The following is a 20878-nucleotide window of genomic DNA, read 5'->3' on the forward strand; positions in this document are numbered from 1 at the left end:
AAATTCATCGTCGATGCTAAAATTGATTTGTTGACGAATGTGATCACTCGTAGCTTCACTCAGGTGGAAAACAGCCCGCGTGTTCAGAGGAACCAGCAGGTGTGGGTCATTTGAGCGAAATCCAACCGCATTTTAAGTTTCCCTCCTTTCTGGACACCAGGCTCATCAGCCCAAATCATACAGAGCCAGTCCCGCACACAGACGCCAAACTTTCCTCAAAACTTTGATAAAATATTCAAAATATTACCTTAACGAGCTTTTTTTTAACCAGACTCTCATTCATTCCCTCGGTGTTTCCTCCTGAGCGGCAGCAGCCACACAAACATTTTACCAAAAAACTTTAAAACTCACCGGGCAGAAGTTTGGGCCTCTGAGTTTATTCCCCTCCAGCGGGCGGATCCGGGCCGTGATGGTGCAGCAGATCCCGGACCGTGCGGGTCACCTGCAGCCTCCGGGAGTCATAAACAAACTGAGGACCTGTGAGCGGAGCTGCGCCTTCATCCTCCTTCATCACGCCGTCCCTCTGCCGCCTTCACGGACCGCCCGGAAAATCCCACTTCCTCCAAAATATCGGAACACACTGCAAAGTGACACTCGGTATATGGAAGCCCAAAGAGGACTTTATTTAAAATAATATTTTAGATAAAATTAACTCCTCAAAAATGTGTGATAATGTGATGTGTCCACTTGTAATGTATTGTCTGTGAGCTGTTCATGTAATGTGCTGTGGACTGTTCAATGTGAATTTTGTGTGATTTTCTATTTTTCTAAAATAATTAATTAAGTAATTTTTGTATGGTGCTTGCCTTAGGGCTACGGATTGAATTTAGAAATAAATCTGAATTTAAAATAAAATAAAATAAAAAATAAAAATAGACAAATTTGAGTAAAAAAAAGAAAATCAAGTGATGTGTTTTATGACCATATTAAAATGAAAATAGAAAAGCTGTTTGACATTATGCTATTAATATGGTCATTCAAATTTAACATTAAATAATAATAATAATAAACAATGCAACCTGATTTTATACTTATTCAAGAAATGTTTAAGACAAAATGAAATAAAACATCACAACACACACACACACACACACACACACACACACACAGAGAGAGAGAGAGAGAGAGAGAGAGAGAGAAACGTTTGCAATAATGTGAACAAAACTGAAACAAAGATTCATAAATACAAAAAACTCACTAATATTGAATAGACTAAAAGTGTTTTTAGTATAAATATTTTCAGTGTTATGCTTTATAAAAGAGAATACATATTTATATATTAAAAATCTCTTTAACTGCAAGCAAGGAAAACAAGAAAAAGAAAACTACTGTTCAGGATGTTAAAGGCAGATTGCTTTATTTCCCACATCACATGAAGTCAGCAAACACACTTTCCGACAGCGTGCAGGCTTTTATTTTGAAAACCAGAGCTCCCTCCAGTGGAGACAGTTTGATAACACAGAACTGACCCCCAAAAATCCTAAAACTTCTCAAACAAAGATTTATTTTCAGAATAATTTAGAGGAAAGCTTCTCAAATGCTCTTTGCACAGAGACTCAGACACTGCAGCTTGATAACATGATAAAACTTTATTATAAGTTTTATTTGTGACATGTTTACTGGATACATTTGACAGATTTTATGACCTTGTGTAAAATAATAACAGACCTATAAAATTTAAAACATATATTTCTTTTACATATAAAAGTCAAAAACGTTAAATCCTTAAACAATTGCTGCTGTAAGAGAAAAACTGAGTCTTTTTTATAAAAGATGAGTGAATATTTGCTGACACCAGCATCTGGATGGATTTTTATGCATAAAAAATATGAGCTGAAAGAATAAAAACATTTGACTCAAACATGCAAAGAATGATATCTCCATTAAGAACCACAAATACAAAATCTAACACTAACTATCAGTTGGTGCAGTTTTATTACTGATTACAGTGACAGAAAGTCTTATCTAAAGTCTTACTGGCAGTAAACTGTGACAGAAGGTCAGGCTGGAGTTTGGTGTCTATGGAGGACAAAATTTGCCATAAAAAAAGATATATAATCATAACAGTAATAATAATAATAATACTAATAATAATAATAATAAAGACTCAATAAATACATTGAAAATGAAAAATAAAGACAGCAATATAGAAATAATAGTTTCAATTCAATTATCTAATATACATACATATATATATATATATATATATATATATGTATATATATATATATATATATATATATATATATATATATATATATAATAAAATAAAATATAAATTTTGGTATTTTCCTCTATGATAACATAAGTATAATAATTTGAAATATAATTTTGTGGATATTTCCCCCTCCTGCTTTTAATATAATCTTCTATTAATCCCACTATTTTTAAGGTAGTTTTTAAAGGTTTAAATGCTTGTTGAAGGCACCTGAAAGCAGCACAAGACAACTGACCATCCTGGTTTCAAAGGGTTAATCGCAGCGATAATTGTAACAATTATTATTATTATGTACAACTCCATTGTACTTGTCCCACATCCCACTACGAGCCATTGCACAGCTTTTCTTGTCATAATATTTATTAAATTATTGGGATTTTTATTTGTCATCTTTTTTTTTGTATTTCAATTATTTATTTATTTTGGCAGATTTGATCCTCCATAGATCTGTAGCTTTATGAGATAGTGTCCTGTCCTGAGGAATATTGTACAAAAAATGTAAAAGTTTTAGCACAACGTTAAGGCTTCGTTTGGTCATTTAAAGCACCATATTGTCACATGCTGAAATGTGAAGGCATATTGAACAGTGAATACGGACGATTAATGTCGTCACACGAAAAGTAAACTGGATATTGCTACTATAGATTTTTGGTGAATACAGGTAGGTACATTTAAGCAATTATTCCGCCTTTTTCCGCCTGCTGCCCTTTCCCTCCTACAGTATACGACCTGCACTACACAGAACACGTACTGAGAGGATTAAATACTTCCTCATGTTACTTATAGAATAGTACATGCAGTGGGATATTTGGCCGCAAAGACCTTGTTCTCCACTCCGTACACGAAGAAGCTGTAGTCTTTTCCACTGTAAGTGTAATAAGCGTGAGTCAGAGGCACCAGCTCGATGGTCTGACGCTGCCGAGAAAAAGAAGAAAACAACATGTTTTATTTAGATCAGAAATGCAAAAACAGCGTTCAGCATTATCAGATAAAGAACAGATCGAGTCTAAATGTACTCCCGTTCTGTTCAAATAGACCATATCAGGTTTTGCATCACTTTGTAGTCTTTTTAGGTTTCTCTGGGCTATTTTTGCATCTTTGTGGTCTTCTGTTTCTCTTGGTAGTCATTTTGCAGCACTTTGTAGTATTTCTGCATCTGTCTGTGGATTTTTGCATCTGTCTGTGGGCTTTTTTTGTATTTCTTTATGACCTTGTTGCATCTCTTTTTGTAGGCATTTTTTTGCATCTCTTGTTGGTCTTTTTGCATCTCTTGGAAGACTTTATTCATCTCTCTGTGGTCTCTTTATCTGCATCTGTCAATGGTCTTTTTGCATCTCTTGGTGGTCATTTTGCAGCATTTTATTGTCTTTCACATTTCCCTGGGTTTTTTTCTGCATCTGTCTGTGGACTTTATGCATCTCTCTGTAGTCATCTTGCAGGCCTTTGTAGTCTTTTTTACATCTCTTAGAAGTCTTTTTGCATCTCTTGGTGGTCATTTTGCTTAATTTTATAGCCTTTTGCATTTCTTTGTGGTCTTTTTTAGTCTCTTAGTGGTATTTTGTCATCTCTGTGGCCTTCTGTGTTGCTTGGTAGTAATTTTGCAGCACTTTGTAGTATTTTTGCATCCCTGTCTGTTTTTTTTATTTCTATATAGACTTTTCTCTTTGTGGTCTTTGTATATGTTGGTGGTCTTTTGAATCTTTTGCTGGTCATGTTGCAGTACTTTGTAGTCTTTTGAGTCTCTCTGTGGTCTTTTGCATCTCTCTTGGTGACATCTCTTTTGCAGGTAAAGCCTCTGGGCCTTTGTCCTGCAGCCGTGCTCAGAAATACACCGACATGTCCAGGCAGAACCACAAAAAGACTTCACTGTCTTCAGCAGAGGAGCACTGGCACTCAGTGAGCAGGGAATAAAACTACATCTTTATCACCCAGATATTTAAATATGTGGGTTTTTTTTCTTTTTTGAATGCAGGAGTGAACACGTTTGTATGTGTTCGTTGGTACCTGTTGCAGGATGCGGCTGGTGGAACTGAAGCGATTGAGGTGGTCATTAATGGTTTTTGTAGAAACGTCACAGATCTCCTGATCGGGGAAACCCTGGATAGGGTAAACCTGGCCGAACACACAGGAGCAAACACAGACAATCAACAAACTAAGGCCAAGTCCACGCATACACGGGTAATTTCACAACACAGGGTTATTCTGAATTTACTGCAAATAAACAGTTGTGAGCGTGATGGGGTCGATATCATAGACCGTATAAATAATATACGTTTATAGCAACCAGCTGAGAGGAGGCAAATCTCTGCTGCTCGCTGCTTGTATACTAGCACAAGGACAGGAGTTCAATTAAATACCAAATCGAACAAAACAGTAGTCCACTAATCTGTGCATGGACACATATTGTTCATCAGTCTGCTGTTTGCTGCTGAGCGGGTAGAGTACGGTGAATTTTTACTGCTTTATCACTGAAATCGAGGCTCTGAGAGCGAACAAGAGCAGTAAAGTTACAGAAAAGAAAAACTATACTCACTATAAAGCTCAGCTGATCGATATCTGCAGGTTCATCACTACGAGCAGCATCCTTCACATTATTACTCTCACTTTTAACTTCAGACACTGTTATAAGGGAAATATTAATCACATATTAATAAGTGTTTTACCAGAACGCTCTCATCGACGAAGAACGGATCCCCCGTCACCTTCTCGAACTTCTTGTCGGGGAAGTCAGGCTGACGGTCCGGGATGAAATCAGTTACGTCGTTTTTCCTACACACACACACACACACACACACACACACACACACAGAGAAACAGATGAAGCAGAGTTAATTTGGACAGATTTTTTGAATGACTGTGTGTGTGTGTGTGTGTGTGTGTGTGTGTGTGTGTGTGTGTGTGTGTGTGTGTGTGTGTGTGTGTGTGTGTGTGTGTGTGTGTCTCTTTGACGGACCATGTCACGGTGAGCTGGATGAAATGCAGCAGGTTTTGGCTGCCATGACACATGGGGCAGGTCTTGTAGCCGTGGCCGTGACAGGAAATACACCTGGAGAAAAGAGACCGAGATGAGACCAACGACTGGATTATTCTCACACTGACGTCACAATGAAACAGGAAAAGAAAAGTGCAAAAGAAACAGCCAGAGCTGCTGAGACAGAAAGAAGAGCGACAAAGCAAAAATAAAGAGGAGAAACTTTAGTAAGGGGTTGTTTCTGTGCGGCACATGAAGCGGTTAAATGAGCATGAAAGTAAAGTCAGTCTCACGGCAGATCTCGACCCTCCAAAATCATCGAAACACCGTGTGAGGGAATCGCAGACGAAACTTCTGTGAGACTTTTTTTTTCTTTCGAAAGGCCAACAGTCATTAACTAGTAACTAACTGTTTCATTTTAAAGGAAAAAAAAGACATTTCGAGGGTTTCGAGGTTTGTGAGGTTTCGGTCTGGCAGACGTTCATCAGGTAACATTTCTACATATTTATTCAAACAGAGACTGCCTCGAATCTTCCATCATCCAATCAGAGGATCTCCATTTTTTCAAGCATCTGAATAAATGGAAGATTTAAATAAATGCTCCGTTTGTTCAGATGCTTGAAACCTGTAATATTTCGAAAAATGTTTTAACTCTATTTTTCAACTGATGATACAAAGCAGCTGCAGGTGACCGTCATTCTCAGCAGTCCTCTGTCTCTTTTCATAATTTAAGACATTTTAATACCAACTCGCGGCTTTAAAACAGTGGTCCCCAAACTGATGGCTGGCTACTTTTATTCAGTTTATGTGTTTTGTAGTAGAGCTCCGGAGACTTTTCGTTGGGCTAACGCAGCGCCTCGCTTCCCGGACGGATTCTGAAATATAATGACAACTGTGGTCACATGTTGGCCGCTCAGTGTGTGTAAGCTGTAAACTGAAATCACTCGACTCCACTAGCTCTCGCCTCGCAGCTCAAACTCTTCGTCAGAGTTCTCGATCTGCCTCCTCACCTCTTCCGGCCTCTCCCGCTACAAGAAGAACAACGCGTCTTCCCCGAGGACCGCTTGTGATTCCCGGGGCGCCGTCTGTACCCCGAGCCGTGGCAGGTAAAACAACGCTTCTGCAAGACGGAGAGTGGAGTTCAGACAGAGAGGCAGGAGAGAAAGCAGGCAGACCGGACTCACACCTCTTACGGCCTCGGCCATGACAGGAAGTGCAGCGCTTGTTCCTGGAACGACCGTGACCGTGGCAGAAGGTACAACGCTTCTGTGAAATAAATCCAGGGTTTGAGTTACGTGTCCACCAAGAAAAGTTCCTAAACCTAAACCCGAGCAAACTGGTGTAACGAGCAACATGAAAAGATTAGGCCCAAAAACTAGCCAAAAAAAAAGGTTAAAAAATTACCTGAAAATGAGCAAAAAAACATTAAAAGAAAAGTTAAAAAAAAAAAAAGAATTGCCTAAAAGCACTAAAATTAAAACATTAAAAAAAATATATATATATATATATATATATATATATATATATATATATATGGATGGGTGTATGGGTGTGTGTGGTCATTTTATGTTTATGTATTTTTTTTCTGTAACATTATTTTACATTTATAATGATGAATAAATGATAAGTATAATTTTTGGAGGACATTTTTCCCTATTTTAAAAAAAATAAATTTCTTATAATCATCCTCTCTTTTTTTAAGTAATTTTCTGGTAATTTTTACTAATTCTTGTAATATGTGGGACATTTCTTGCCAAGTCTGTAATTTTTTTTTTTTGCCCATGTTTTCTGAAATAATCAAACCAATGTGCTCAGGTTTCAAAGAGTCAAACAGTTCGAAAAAGGCGTCTGAACGCAGCACAAGCAAACTAATGTTGATCCAGGTTTCAAAGGGTTAACAGAGGTGGATTATTTCCACGTTGTTATGACACCATGCAACTCTTTTTTTCTGCAAACAGTCTGATATTTTTGCCTAAAGCTACAGCACGTGTTGGTGAAGACACACAGAGGATCTGGTTCTGAAACTACCTCCTGAGGGAAGATCACGCCTGCAAGAAAAATAATGTCATTTTTTATATAAATCTACTGCAAACTACACTGTAAAATGATGTTTGAAATATCATATAACAAAGTTTGTTCACTAAATGTTTACTGTGGAACATTTCTTAGAACATCGACAAGGTTAAAAGGTGAAACAAATATTTGTTTAATCTTTCAGTCAACAAACAGCAGCACACAAACACGACACCTGCTGAGAAACTGTTGTGTGTTTGGTCGTGTGCAGGTGCATATACTGCACGTATGTGTGCAAAATGATGTTTCATATATATGAATATGCATGTATGTGTGTATATGTAAATTCAGTGGGACATGTATGTGTACATGTATGCATATGGATGTGTGTGTGTGTGTGTGTGTGTGTGTGTATGTGAGTCTGTGTGTTTAATATGTGAGTTTATGTATTTATATTAGAGATGAAGTTCAATTAACTGATTAGCTGAGAGGAGGGGTAGAATATAATAAGTTTATACTTTCTCCTACTTCTATCAAACGTGTAAGATGAAAGTTCTTGCTTCTTATTTGAATCTTTTTTTTGTGGTTATTATCAATTTTTATTATCTGTCTATCCATCTATCTATCTATCTAGCTATCATTTTCTTTTTCTTTTTCTGTTGCTGTCGACAATTAAGTACATTTGTTAAAAACAGTGTTAAAAGAAAACATCTCACCTGGCCTCTCCCATGGCAGTTACCACAGCGAGTTCTTCCACAGCCGTTGCACTTGTGACATGGCTAAACACACACACACACACACACACACACACACACACACACACACACACACACACACACACACACAGGCTGATTGCTAATCACTCTGACACGACGATCATCAAATGAGGAAAATGGAGAAATCTTGGCGAGCGGTACCTTCACAAATGACGAATGTGGCACTCGGACCTTCTCCACCTTGTCGGTGTATCTCTGCGGCAGCGTCACAGGAATGTCCCACGGCGGGGGGCTCATTCCAAACTGAGGACCATCCACTATCTGTCCTGTTTCAGGAAAAAAAGACAAACATCACTCGTCAGGAAACAAAACGAGTGAGTAATCTGTCAGCTCAGACTGAAGGTTTTACCGTTGTAGGGCTCAAACTGCCAGGCGCTGGTTCTGGTCTCGGTGTACGTCTCCAGTCGATACTGCAGGAGAAAACAATCAGGAAACAAAGGAGGGATGTGAGAACTTTGGATTCCCGTTAAACAGGCCGACGAGCTTTGAGGAAATTTGAGTTGAGACTGTTTGGAGCCATTGAAACCCATTCAAACTGACATTTTTGATCCCACAGCCATCAGAGCAGAAAAACAGGACTTGTATTATTTCTGGGTGTCATTCTGGGCTTCTGACTCTGAATTTGTCATTTTGACTATTTTCCACCTGATGAGGTCATTTTGACCATATTTGGCATATGGAGGAAATACATGCTATTTCCACTAGGTGACCTGTCACAGTCAATGTAGCTGCTGATCACTGACATATCCCAGACTGTCAGCAGCTACACTCACACACTGACATATCCCAGACTGTCAGCAGCTACACTCACACACTGACATATCCCAGACTGTCAGCAGCTACACTCACACACTGACATATCCCAGACTGTCAGCAGCTACACTCACACACTGACATATCCCAGACTGTCATCGTAAAAAAATAATAATCTACTTTCCGTGTAGTAAACTAAAAATAAGGTGATTCTGGGAAGCTGTGCTTTCAGTTTATAAAACTGTTGTAGTCGTTGGGTCTCATTCATGAAACATGAGCAGAATTAATTGATGCTTCTGTTCTCAGAAGGACATTTTCGTGTATTTCGGCATTCATCAATATGTTAGCAGCTTCGATCTTTCCGTGGGTACTAAAATCTACACCTGCCTCGGACTGCTTGAAGAGCTTGTTTAAATAAAAAATTTGCATAAATATCTCTTTAAATTTAAGGCTTCAAAACAGGAGTCCTGGATACCGATAGGTGACGTTTCGGTGGCTGCGCCCATTAATTTAAACAGTCTGTGGCATTTCCAACTGGTGGGTTGCGGTCCAAAAGTGGGTCACAGGTCAACTCTGAATGGACCCCAAATGACTCTGTTTGTAAGTAAGAAATTTGTAAAAAAAAAAAAAAAAAGTTTATTTTGAAATACAATGAACTTTCAGCACAGAGATTTTATTTTGAAGTGCTGTTTCTGTTTATTCCTATGATACGTTTTACTTATATTTATATCTTATTTTCTTATTTCTAAGACACATGCTGTTAACGTTTTGTGAAATAAAATAGAAAGCATGGCATTTTATCTTCTGTGCCGACCTTGAACTGGTGACTCAGGAGGAATCGGGACCCTGCGGCCGGACCAGCTGGGATCCACTGGTCTATGGGTTACGCCATGTCATGATTCAAACCACAGCAGAAGTGCTGTGAGGTTAGCATCAGCCGGAGCCACGACAGAAAGACAGCTTCAAAACAAAGCCCCAAAGGCTTTTTTAAGGCAAGAATCCCCAAAATGTGCATGTAAACATTTTGCAAAGCACTAGTTATTACATGCACACTGGGTTAGACTTCCTTCTAGGTTGGACATTACAAAGGCGACATACTAACGGTCCACTGGTGTGAGACATAAGCGCGTACCCTGTACACAGTGATGGGCTTCAGCTCTTTGAAGGTCAGGTTCCTGGCAGGTTTGGAGCTGTACCTCCATTTAGATTCCACAAATTTCAGCAAGGCATCTCTGGCCACGTCCTCCGACACTGTGGGGACCCTGCAGGAGCGAAAACACACACACACACATCTTTAATCCTGTTCTGTCTTTGCATTTCGGAGACGTTTTTAATGACGATTAAGTAGGGGTGGGCGGTATGACAAAAAAAATCATATCACGATTTTTTTAGGGCAGAATCACGATTTTATCACGATTCTTTTTCATTTGGGATTTTAAGAATATTGTGCATGTAACTGAACAGTAAAACCAAGCTTATATCCCAATTTAAAAAATACCACTAAAATAAAAATGAATAACAGAACATTTAGGCCAGAGTAACTTTTTGAACAGACTTTAATCTGAGTGCAGTTTTGTTTTCCACTGTTTTGGTGGGAACCATATCTCCTGTCAGGTAAAATATAATTCATGTTGATTTTTTCAGAGACAACAGCGGAAAATGAGAGCGGAGCGGACATTCGGAGACACCGGCGGAGACACCGGCGGAGACACAGGCGGAGAATGAGAGCGGCGCGGACACTGGCGGAGGGCAGCTGCTTTCTCTGGAGCTGTACCTGCTGATCATTAACACATCTTCCCTCTGCAGCGCCGCTCCGACCTCTGAATAGTGTCGTGAAGGGGACGAATGTTGACGGACAGCAGATTGTTCACTGACCGCCTGTTTGTCACTGACTGAGTCCAGGTTGTGGATAATCACAGATCGGTTTGTTCGACCTGCCGGCGTCCCTGGCACTGATGCTGCTCCCCCAGCAGACTACGGCACAATAGATGTCACTCGCCACCACAGACTGACAGAAGATCTCCAACATCTTGCTGCAAACATCGAAGGATTCTAATTCTTCATGATCTAATATCGTCATATCGCACACCGCTAACATAAAGCACAGAGTCATCTGCAAAGCATGTGATTTACCTGACGTCGGGCACCAAAGTGTTCTTGTTGAGTTCGGGCTGGGGGGTGTAGGCAGGAGGAGGGGGGTACAGCGGGTTGTCACCCTCTGGACGTGCACATGTACACAAATACAACAGACATAATGAAGCAGGGTTCATTCACATTTTTACCATGAAATTTCCATGACTTTTTCATGACTTTGAGGTAAATTTTGAAGATCATACATTCTCTGAAACAACCAATGTTACTCCTTATTGGTACTTTTCCATTACTACATAGTAGCTTTTAAAGATGTATATTTAAAAAAAATGAATTCAGAACAGAATTAGAAATGCAAATTTAGATATAACTAAGGGATTGTTCGTTACGTAAGATAGGAGAGAGAGTGGTGCAAAAAGGGAGAGGCATGTCTAATCATTTTTTAAGCGCTTGAAGGACTTCTGGTTTTTTATGTCCAAACTGTCCAAACCTGCAGGCCTGAGAGTCTGGAGGTCGAATTTTTCAAAATTTGGCCTTTTTGTTCCCTGTACAAATGTATGGCGATATGCCTTTTCCTTTTTTTTTTTTTTTTTTAGCATTTTTAACACATCACATCATGTGTTATTACAGGTTTGTGATACAACATTCTGTTTGCAAATTCCATGACTCTTCCAGGTTTCTAATGACCGTACGAACCCTATAAAAGAAAAGGGAAATGTTAAAGAAAAACAACAGAAAAGAGAGGAAAAGACTGACCTCCTCCTTCGTGGCCCTGGTATCCATGTATGTCCTCCAGCCAGCCTGGAGGGGGCGCTGAGGGTCCCTCCTCGGGTATGTTTGGATCAAAAGCACCTGAGGAAGAGGTGAAGAAGCGGCTCTCAGTTAAATCAAACGCACCTCCATATAATACTGACATTTCTCTCTTGCTGGAGGAAATACACACTTTTTAAAATTATTTTCTGCATTAAGTGTTTCTGTTCACCTGATTAAATGCACTTTTTCATTTTGCACATTTAAACTTGTGTGGGAACACCAGAGAAACAAGATATCACAAAAAAGCAAAATGTACTTTCTTCTCTGCAACCAGCTACAGAGCTACAGACAGTGTTTCTGTCAGGAAGGAAGGGCAGGAGGGCAGAGCGCATGCTTTAGGAGAGTCCATCAGGAAACTCCTAACAGATGGACGAAGATGCTCAAACTAACATCACTAAAGGCTCACTAACTTCAGTGTCAGGGCGGTGTTTTATACGCTGAAAGCCCTCTGACGAGATGATCTATGATTTTTCATGATACTGTGTGACTGTTTTTAGTCCGTCTCCCAACGTGACTTTTCATTTTCAGCAGGAACAATAAAGTAATTAATCACCCGTCAAGTGTAAAGTGCACATAATCACCAAGGTTTCACAAAGGTTTCACAAAGGTTTCACAAAGGTTTCACAAAGGTTTCTGAGGTTATTTTTCAACAGTCAGAAGCTGGAAACATAAAATGTCTCCAGATGTCTGTTAACTGGAGCAGGAATAAAGGAAAAGCCTTCAGTAGCACTAACTACTAACAGCTAACAACTGTCAAAGGATGAAGAATAAAATTTGAAAGAAAATATGAACAAGTCACATTTTAGTCGACCGTCTAAAAGGGTTCATTCACATTTTACCGATACATTTCCATGACTTTTTAATGACTTTGAGGCAAATTTTAAAGACCCTACATTCTCTGAAATGACCTTCAATATTTCTAATCAGTTCTTTTACATAATGTCTTTTGAAAAATATATATATTTTAAAAAGTAATTCATTAAGAACAGATCAGAACAAAATATTGAAATATAATTAGACTGTTCATTATTTATGAGAGGGGAGAGATTGATGAAAAAAGGAGGAATGTCGAAAAAAAATTAAGCACTGGGAGATTTTTGTTTTTCTATTTTTGCTTTAGGAGGAGGGAGACAACTTTAAAAGGCTGTTTTTTTGTTTCTTTTTATCAGGGTTGTTTTTTAAGTCTTTAAGTCTTTTTTTAATTGGCCTTTTTTTCTTTAAAATGTTTTGGTGATTTTTTTTTTTTAAACAAAAATTGTCCATCATATTTTTGGCCAATTGCAGTTTGGAAGGCTTTTTTTCCTTCACCTTTTTGACATTTTTTTTAAAAGAAGATTTTGATGTTTTTTTCTTTTTGTTTTTTTTACTCAACAAAAAAAAACGTTTTATCACAGTGAGAAACTGTCAAAACAGAAATCATCACTGGATTATCAAATTTCCGACAGTCTTTGAACACATCGTGTAATTTTACAGGGTTGTGAAACAGATTTCCATGACTTTTCCAAAACTTCAAGTGTATATTCAGATTTCCAAAACTTTTACCAGGTTCTGTGACTTTTCCAGGTTTTTCCTGACCCTGAACCTTTGCACCAAACTTTATTGGATTGGCACAAACGCACTCTTTGACCACACCTGTCCTGATTCACCGGCTCACTGACGGGACGCTGAGCCAGCACGAGCAGCTGTGAGGAGTTTGTACAGCGGATCATTTTCAGTTCATCCACTCTGACAGGAGACCACCACACCCTCCTCATTGTCCAGGCTGGTGAAGACTACGGTAACAACACTGCAAACACCCCACCCCACCCCCCGGTGCTGTGTGCTCACCTTTGTCTTTTAAGGTTTCTCCTCAAAGGATCTATATGACTTCTGTACACAGAGCGCGCCCAGACATGGGCAGGTCCCTGATGAAGCAACTTCAGAGTTTGTCTTTACATTAGAACAGATCACTGCTGCAGACTGCTGGAAAACACTACTGATTACTAACGCTGAGCCAGCATTGGTTATAGGGCTGCTGCATTATGGCCAAAATCATATTATTTTGGTCATTACTGATATTACAATATTACAGTTTGCTGATTTTGGAAATATCTTGCATTGACTGAACTTTTTTTAAAATAAAAAAGTATTTTTAATGGCGGATTGCAAACGTCGTGCAAACGATGTCCGTTTTTTAGGAAAACAACCTGACTTTTTTTGTCTTAAAAAAAAAAAAAATTGATGATTTTTATAGAAAACCTTTTAGCGATTTTTCTTTGTTTGCTTTGTGGCAACTTTCGAGGAAAACAGTAGGCTAACTTAGCTTAGCACAAAGACTGTAAACGGGGGAAACAGTTAGCCTAGCTGTGTCCAAAATATAACAAAATCTACTTAGCTGCACCTCTAAACCTAAACACTTAACAATCTATGTGTTGTTTGCTTAATTTGTACAAAAATATATGAAAAACACTGGTATACCGGAGCATAGGTGTCACACTATTTCTTGGCAAAGATCATTTGAAGGCAACTAACAGAGAAAGAACCAAATTTTAAATATGCAATTATTATATTATTGAGTTTTTTCTGTAGATTTAATTGGAAATTTCCCCCCTATATCTTTTTAAATAATGTTTCAAATCTCTTAATTTCTTGTAATTTGTGGAACATTTCTGAACACATTGCCTTTTTCCATTTTTTTGAGGGAGTGGAGCTGATTTTCAAGTTCAAATGTTTAAATACTTTTGAAAGACATCTGACAACAGCACAAAGAAACTGGTGATGCTCCAGGTTTCAAAGGGTTAAATAAGTTAGATTGCCAAAAAAAAGCGAGTCAAGTGTGGTGGAGTGGAGATGTGCCGCGCTTTACCGCGCAAACGAGGCATTGGCTGCACAGTCTCCTCTCATCTGTGCAACACTACGGATTTATTTTATAAATGTGGCTTTTTCCTGAAGATCCGTGTAAACATTCCCAACATACCGACACAACACACACACACACACACACACACACACACGCACACACACACACACACGCACACCCACTTCAGCTTTACATTGGCAGAGTGGAGTTTTAACTTCCCTCAGAGCAGGGCTGCAACATCAGCAAAATTAATCTCACAAAATACCAAAGAATACAATGTTTTCACACAACAATGCAGTATTACAGAAATACACACAATAGCTCGCTGATTGGGACACTTCCGAGGCACCGCGCGGCTCTTTAACGCGTGCGTCACGGTTTCGCCAAACAGCGTCCCCTCCTCTCTGTTTTTCATCGGCGCGTTTTCTCGGAGCTCCGGCTGATAAAAATACAACAGAGTCAGTGTGTTTGTGTCACGCTGCACACAATACCTCCGGCTGACCGACAAAAACACCAGCGAGGAGGTGTTTCCCCGAAAAGAGCCGAGTCCAGATGGACGGAGGGTGAGAACAGCGCGAGGGGGAGGAGGGGGGTAACAGACTCATTAACGGGGGGTGCGTGAGAGGGAGAAAGAGAGAGAGGGAGGGTGGGGGGTGAGAGAGAGAGCTGTAGGGAGAGGGAGAGAGAAAATAAGAGAGAGAGGTGGAGGAGAATTGTGAGTTAAAAAGGTAAAAAGGAGAACAAAGCCTGATTTCGGAGGTTTTGATCGGACAATGAGTCTGAAATACTGAAGAACCTTTTTTACTCTGCACTGAAAACACTGTTTATCACTAACTTTAACCCTTTAGCGACTGTTTGGTGCATTTTATGCACTTTGCACCCTTCATTTTATGATATTTGTGTGTGTGTTCATGCATGTGTCCTAAATGTAGTCCAGATTGTGTATTTGAGTGTAATCAGTGAATTTGCAGCTCAGCTCCTACAATAAGTCTAAAATACACTGTGGAAACTAAATAGTTACATTCAGACTGTTTCGGTCAAAAATGCTCCATTGAAACCCATTCAAACTGACACTTGTACTGAAGTGCCTCCATGTGCAATTGATGTGTATATATATATATATATATATATATATATATATATATATATATATATATATATATATATATATATATATATATACACACGTGGACAAAATTGTTGGTACCCTTTGGTTAATGAAAGAAAAACTCACAATGGTCACAGAAATAACTTGAATCTGGCAAAAGTAATAATAAATAAAAATTCTATGAAATTTAACCAATGAAAGTCAGACATTGCTTTTCAACCATGCTTCAACAGAATTATTTAAAAAAATAAACTCATGAAACAGGCCTGGACAAAATGATGGTACCCTTAACTTAATATTTTGTTGCACAACCTTTTGAGGCAATCACTGCAATCAAACGATTCCTGTAACTGTCAGTGAGACTTCTGCACCTCTCAGCAGGTATTTTGGTCCACTCCTCATGAGCAAACTGCTCCAGTTGTCTCAGGTTTGAAGGGTGCCTTTTCCAGACGACATGTTTCAGCTCCTTCCAAAGATGTTCAATAGGATTTAGGTGAGGGCTCATAGAAGGCCACTTTAGAATAGTCCAATGTTTTCCTCTTAGCCATTCTTGGGTGTTTTTAGCTGTGTGTTGTGTGTTTTGGGTCATTGTCCTGTTGCAAGACCCATGACCTGCGACTGAGACCGAGCTTTCTGACACTGGCCAGCACATTTCTCTCTAGAATCCCTTGATAGTTTTGAGATTTCATTGTACCCTGCACAGATTCAAGACACCCTGTGCCAGATGCAGCAAAGCAGCCCCAGAACATAACAGAGCCTCCTCCATGTTTCACAGTGTTCTTTTCTTGATATGCTTCATTTTTGCGTCTGTGAACATAGAGCTGATGTGTCTTGGCAAAAAGTTCCATTTTTGTCTCATCTGTCCATAGGACATTCTCCCAGAAGCTTTGTGGCTTGTCAACATGTAGTTTGGCAAATTCCAGTCTGGCTTTTTTATGATTTGTTTTCAACAATGGTGTCCTCCTTGTTCGTCTCCCATTAGGTCCACTTTGGCTCAAACAACGACGGATGGTGCGATCTGACACTGATGTTCCTTGAGCTTGAAGTTCACCTTTAATCTTTTTAGAAGTTTTTCTGGGCTCTTTTGTTACCATTCTTATTATCCGTCTCTTTGATTTGTCATCAATTTTCCTCCTGCAGCCACGTCCAGGGAGGTTGGCTACAGTCCCATGGATCTTAAATTTCTGAATAATATGTGCAACTGTAGTCACAGGAACATCAAGCTGCTTGGAGATGGTCTTATAGCCTTTACCTTTAACATGCTTGTCTATAATTTTCTTTCTAATCTCCTGAGACAACTCTTTCCTTTGCTTCCTCTGGTCCATGTTGAGTGTGGTACACACCATGTTACCAAACAGCACAGTAACTACCTGTAGCCCTATATATAGGTCCACTTACTGATTACAAGATTGTAGACACCTGTGATGCTAATTAGTGGACACACCTTGGATTAACATGTCCATTTGGCCACATTATTTTCAGTCTTTTTTAGGGGTACCATCATTTTTGTCCAGGCCTGTTTCATGAGTTTATTTTTTTAAATAATTCTGTTGAAGCATGGTTGAAAAGCAATGTCTGACTTTCATTGGTTAAATCTCATAGAATTTTTATTTATTATTACTTTTGTCAGATTCAAGTTATTTCTGTGATCATTGTGAGTTTTTCTTTCATTAACCAAAGGGTACCAACAATTTTGTCCACGTGTGTATATATATATATATCTCAAACTGTCTAGTTGGCACCTTGTTGATAATTTGTTGCACCTTGTTTTTCTACTATACTTTGCACCTTGGTTTTTAGGATTTCATATTTCATTTTTTCATATATTTTCAATGTTTTTTACGAGTTATGTTGTTCTGTTGCTGTCTTATCCTGTGCCGTCCTGGCTGCTGTAGCGATGCAGATTTCCCGCTGAAGGGCGAATAACGGATTATCTTATCTTAAAGGTGCACTCTCACAATCAGCGTTGCTGCAAATTATTAACATATTTCAGGCTGTGATCAGCAAAAAATTTACTTTGCAGGTATATTGAAAATTATTCAATTTTGTGTTGTTTTTTTTTTACCCCAAAACATAGTGGCGTAATGACATAAACCTGACACTTAAAGGGTTAAAATTTAGAAAATTAATGAACATTTGATATTTATGATTAGGACTGATGTTGGTTAAAAAAAATAATTCAGAGCTACAGCCAATACAATGCTGAGTGGTTGTTTCCACGGCAACGGCTGCTGCATGAAACATTAAACTTTTTTTGCGGTTTGGCCTTTCGTTCACACAATAACGGCGTTTCTGAGGCCTGAAACACAAACTTTTGAAATCCGGTTCCAAAGTGTAAGTTTTTGAAAACACCACCACTAATGTCGCTGTGTAAACTGCCAATGCGTGGATCCTGTGAGAACGATGACGTCACGGCGCCACTTCACACGTGTACATGATGTCTCAAACAGCCATGTGCGAGCAGGACACCAATAACAACAATGGCGGCGTACCGAGCTGCGTTTGTGCTGCTGACTCTCCTACGTTATTAACGCCGTCAGTTCTCGTGTGTTCGCCATCCTCTTTTTGTCTGTAGAAGAAGAACTTTATGTGCAGGTGCATGATCTTCTTCTATGGTGTGTCATTACAAAGTTACACCGCCAGTTACTAGCCTGGTGTGCATACTGCCAACCCTAAACCCCTAAAAACCCCTAACACTAACCCCCAACCCTAACCCCTAACACTAACCCCCAACCCTAACCCCTAACCCTAACCCCCAACCCTAACCCCTAACACTAACCCCCAACCCTAACCCTAACCCCCCAACACTAACCCCTAACCCTAACCCCTAACACTAACCCCAACCCTAACCCCTAACACTAACAACCCCTAACACTAACCCCAACCCTAACCCCTAACCCTAACCCCCAACCCTAACCCCTAACCCTAACCCCCAACCCTAACCCCTAACCCTAACCCCCAACCCTAACCCCCAACACTAACCCCCAACCCTAACCCCCAACCCTAACCCCCAACACTAACCCCTAACACTAACCCCCTAACCCTAACCCCTAACACTAACCCCTAACACTAACCCCCAACCCTAACCCCCAACACTAACCCCTAACCCTAACCAACCCTAACACTAACCCCTAACACTAACCCCTAACACTAACCCCTAACACTAACCCCCAACCCTAACCCCTAACACTAACCCCAACACTAACCCAACGTGGTCTAAAAACATGACGCCAGTGATGTTTTTCAAAACAACTTGACACGTCATGGCTTCAGGACATTTTGATTATCTACTTCCAGCAGTATGGAGACATTTTATATATATATATATATATATATATATTAGTGCTGGGCCGTTAACGGCGTTAACGTGCTGCGTTAACGCGGGATTCCTATCGCACGATAAGGAAATTATCGCGCGATAAACTATTCACTAAGTTGGGTCTATACAGTGAGCAAGGCACCAATTTCACTTTGTTGTTTAAGCGCGGATGTATACCTGGTCGAATTACGCGGAGGGGGCGCGAACAAGGCGGAAGCTGGTCTGCCTGAGTGACCGGAGTGATTGGCTCAAGCCGTGTCACAAAGCTGCTGACCGTTAATGGTCTTCTTCATGACCTCTAATGTAGGCCCACAGTTCAGTTAGGGTCATGTTATCAGAGGCTGCGCCCTCTGCTGTTCATTCCAGTTAGCAGGAAAAAGCTTTTTCCACATGGAGACAGAACCTGTGCTCCTAAATGTCTGTGTTTAACAAAATAAAATAAAGTTAAACACCAAAGTAAATCTTATGGAACATTATTTTTCTTTACCAAATATTATAGTAGAACAGCTTTCTCAAGCAGTTTGTGATGCATTTTCATCATTTAGATAGATAGATATTATTTTGAATGTCTTTGGCAAAATTCAAATCTATAATTTTAATCTAGATTAATCTAGATTAACTACAGGATTGCAGTGATATTAATCTAGATTTAAAAAATTAATCTATGCCCAGCACTAATATATATATATATATATACACATACATATTTATCTTTATTTTTTTGTCAAGTTGCTCCGATTGGTCATTAAAAATTTAAAAATATATATTTTTTAAAACCAGAGGTTTCCTTATAATGCCACAGCTAACAACTTTAAAAAATAATAATAATAAAATAAAATCGCCAAAACTTTCACAGAAAATGAAAATCGACATTTTTTAAAATCACAATAAAATGTAGGTGAAAAATATTGTCAAAACAAGTTATAAACAAAAAAATTGCCAAAAAAGCCAAAAACACTCAAAAGATATCAACAAAACATTTTAAAAAATCACCAAGTTTTTAAATCAAAATAATCGCCTTTTTTTTTCCAGATAAATAAATCGCCCCATTTTTTTTAAACGCAATACGTTTTTAAAAATCACCAAAACTTTTGTAGGAAAATGACAATTTATAAAAAAAAAAATATAAGATTACGCAGTGGTTATTTTCCGTGTTTTTCACGTGAAGACGCTGCAGTAAACCTGCAGTAACACTGAGTGGACTTTAGTTGACTCACCGCGGGTTAACTGGGTAAACTGGGTAAACTGGAGGACACCAGTAAGAAACGGCGGGGCGCGATGGTATTTTATATCTCCATTTATTCCGTTACTTGTTCATGTGTCTGAAGACGGGCTGAGGTTAACCCTTTTCCCAGTTTAGCCCAGTTTAACCCCCAGCAGCACAGGGTGTACACAGAGGGTCTCCAAACTTTGAGCCCCGCGCGCGAACAACAACCAGGCAGCTGTTTAAGTCTGAGCTCTACACAATAAAAGCCTTTTCTCCGGTTTTAAACTTGATCTTTGCTCACCGAGGTCGTCGTCCTGATCGTTCATTTCTCCGCCGCTTTCTGTCGTTTGAGGTGAATGAAGCTCCGAAACATAAAGATAATAAAACTCAAAGTGTCTCCACGAGAGTCAGGGACAACTTCCACTGACGATTTTCAAAATAAAAGCCCAAAGGATTGGTTCTCTCTTTAAAAAAAAAAATCTCCTCTTCAACCCTTTGAAACCTGAACAAATTCGCTTGATTTCCTTCAAAAACATGGAAAGGAGGCAATAATGAATTTGAGAAATAAAAACAAACAACAACCAAAACAAACACATAAAAAATTAGAAAAAGGTAGCCTACAAGAAAATTATCTGAAAATGAATTAAAAGAAATGTAAAAGTAAACTATAATTTAAAAAATCAAGAAGGACTCAAAAAGTGCATAAAATAACATTTTTGAAAAAGAAAAAAGATTCATCTGCAACATAAGTTTTCTGGATATGTTTTTAT

At 39.0% G+C, this 20878-nt stretch overlaps 2 protein-coding genes across 3 annotated transcripts in view; both read right to left on the reverse strand.

Annotated features, from left to right (window-relative positions):
* The window catches only part of LOC121960921 (semaphorin-3D), a 100660-nt gene extending 100099 nt beyond the window's left edge, over positions 1 to 561 (reverse strand). The window contains exon 1 of the mRNA XM_042510822.2: positions 352 to 561. The gene's annotated coding sequence lies outside the window, so the exon portion shown is untranslated. The remainder of the gene's footprint in view (positions 1 to 351) is intronic.
* Positions 562 to 1570: 1009 nt separating this feature from the next.
* On the reverse strand, positions 1571 to 20525 carry ssuh2.1 (ssu-2 homolog, tandem duplicate 1). 2 transcript variants are annotated; one of them, XM_042496555.2, is made up of 12 exons: positions 20410 to 20525; positions 11579 to 11674; positions 10865 to 10949; positions 9864 to 9993; positions 8328 to 8388; positions 8120 to 8244; positions 7919 to 7981; positions 6200 to 6309; positions 5172 to 5264; positions 4882 to 4987; positions 4223 to 4330; positions 1571 to 3133 (listed from the first exon to the last, which is right to left on the reverse strand). In XM_042496555.2, exons 1-12 carry the CDS (start codon positions 20432 to 20434, stop codon positions 2999 to 3001), a joined length of 1137 nt encoding a protein of 378 aa, XP_042352489.2. In that variant the 5' UTR covers positions 20435 to 20525; the 3' UTR covers positions 1571 to 2998. The 2 variants fall into 2 exon arrangements, with proteins under 2 accessions (XP_042352489.2, XP_087927030.1); XM_088070904.1 differs by lacking the exon at positions 6200 to 6309 and adding an exon at positions 6376 to 6455.
* Positions 20526 to 20878: the final 353 nt, after the last annotated feature.

The sequence above is a fragment of the Plectropomus leopardus genome, chromosome 2 (assembly GCF_026936395.1).
Source record: "Plectropomus leopardus strain MGB_pleo_1.0 chromosome 2, ASM2693639v1, whole genome shotgun sequence".
Classification (NCBI taxonomy): domain Eukaryota; kingdom Metazoa; phylum Chordata; class Actinopteri; order Perciformes; family Serranidae; genus Plectropomus; species Plectropomus leopardus.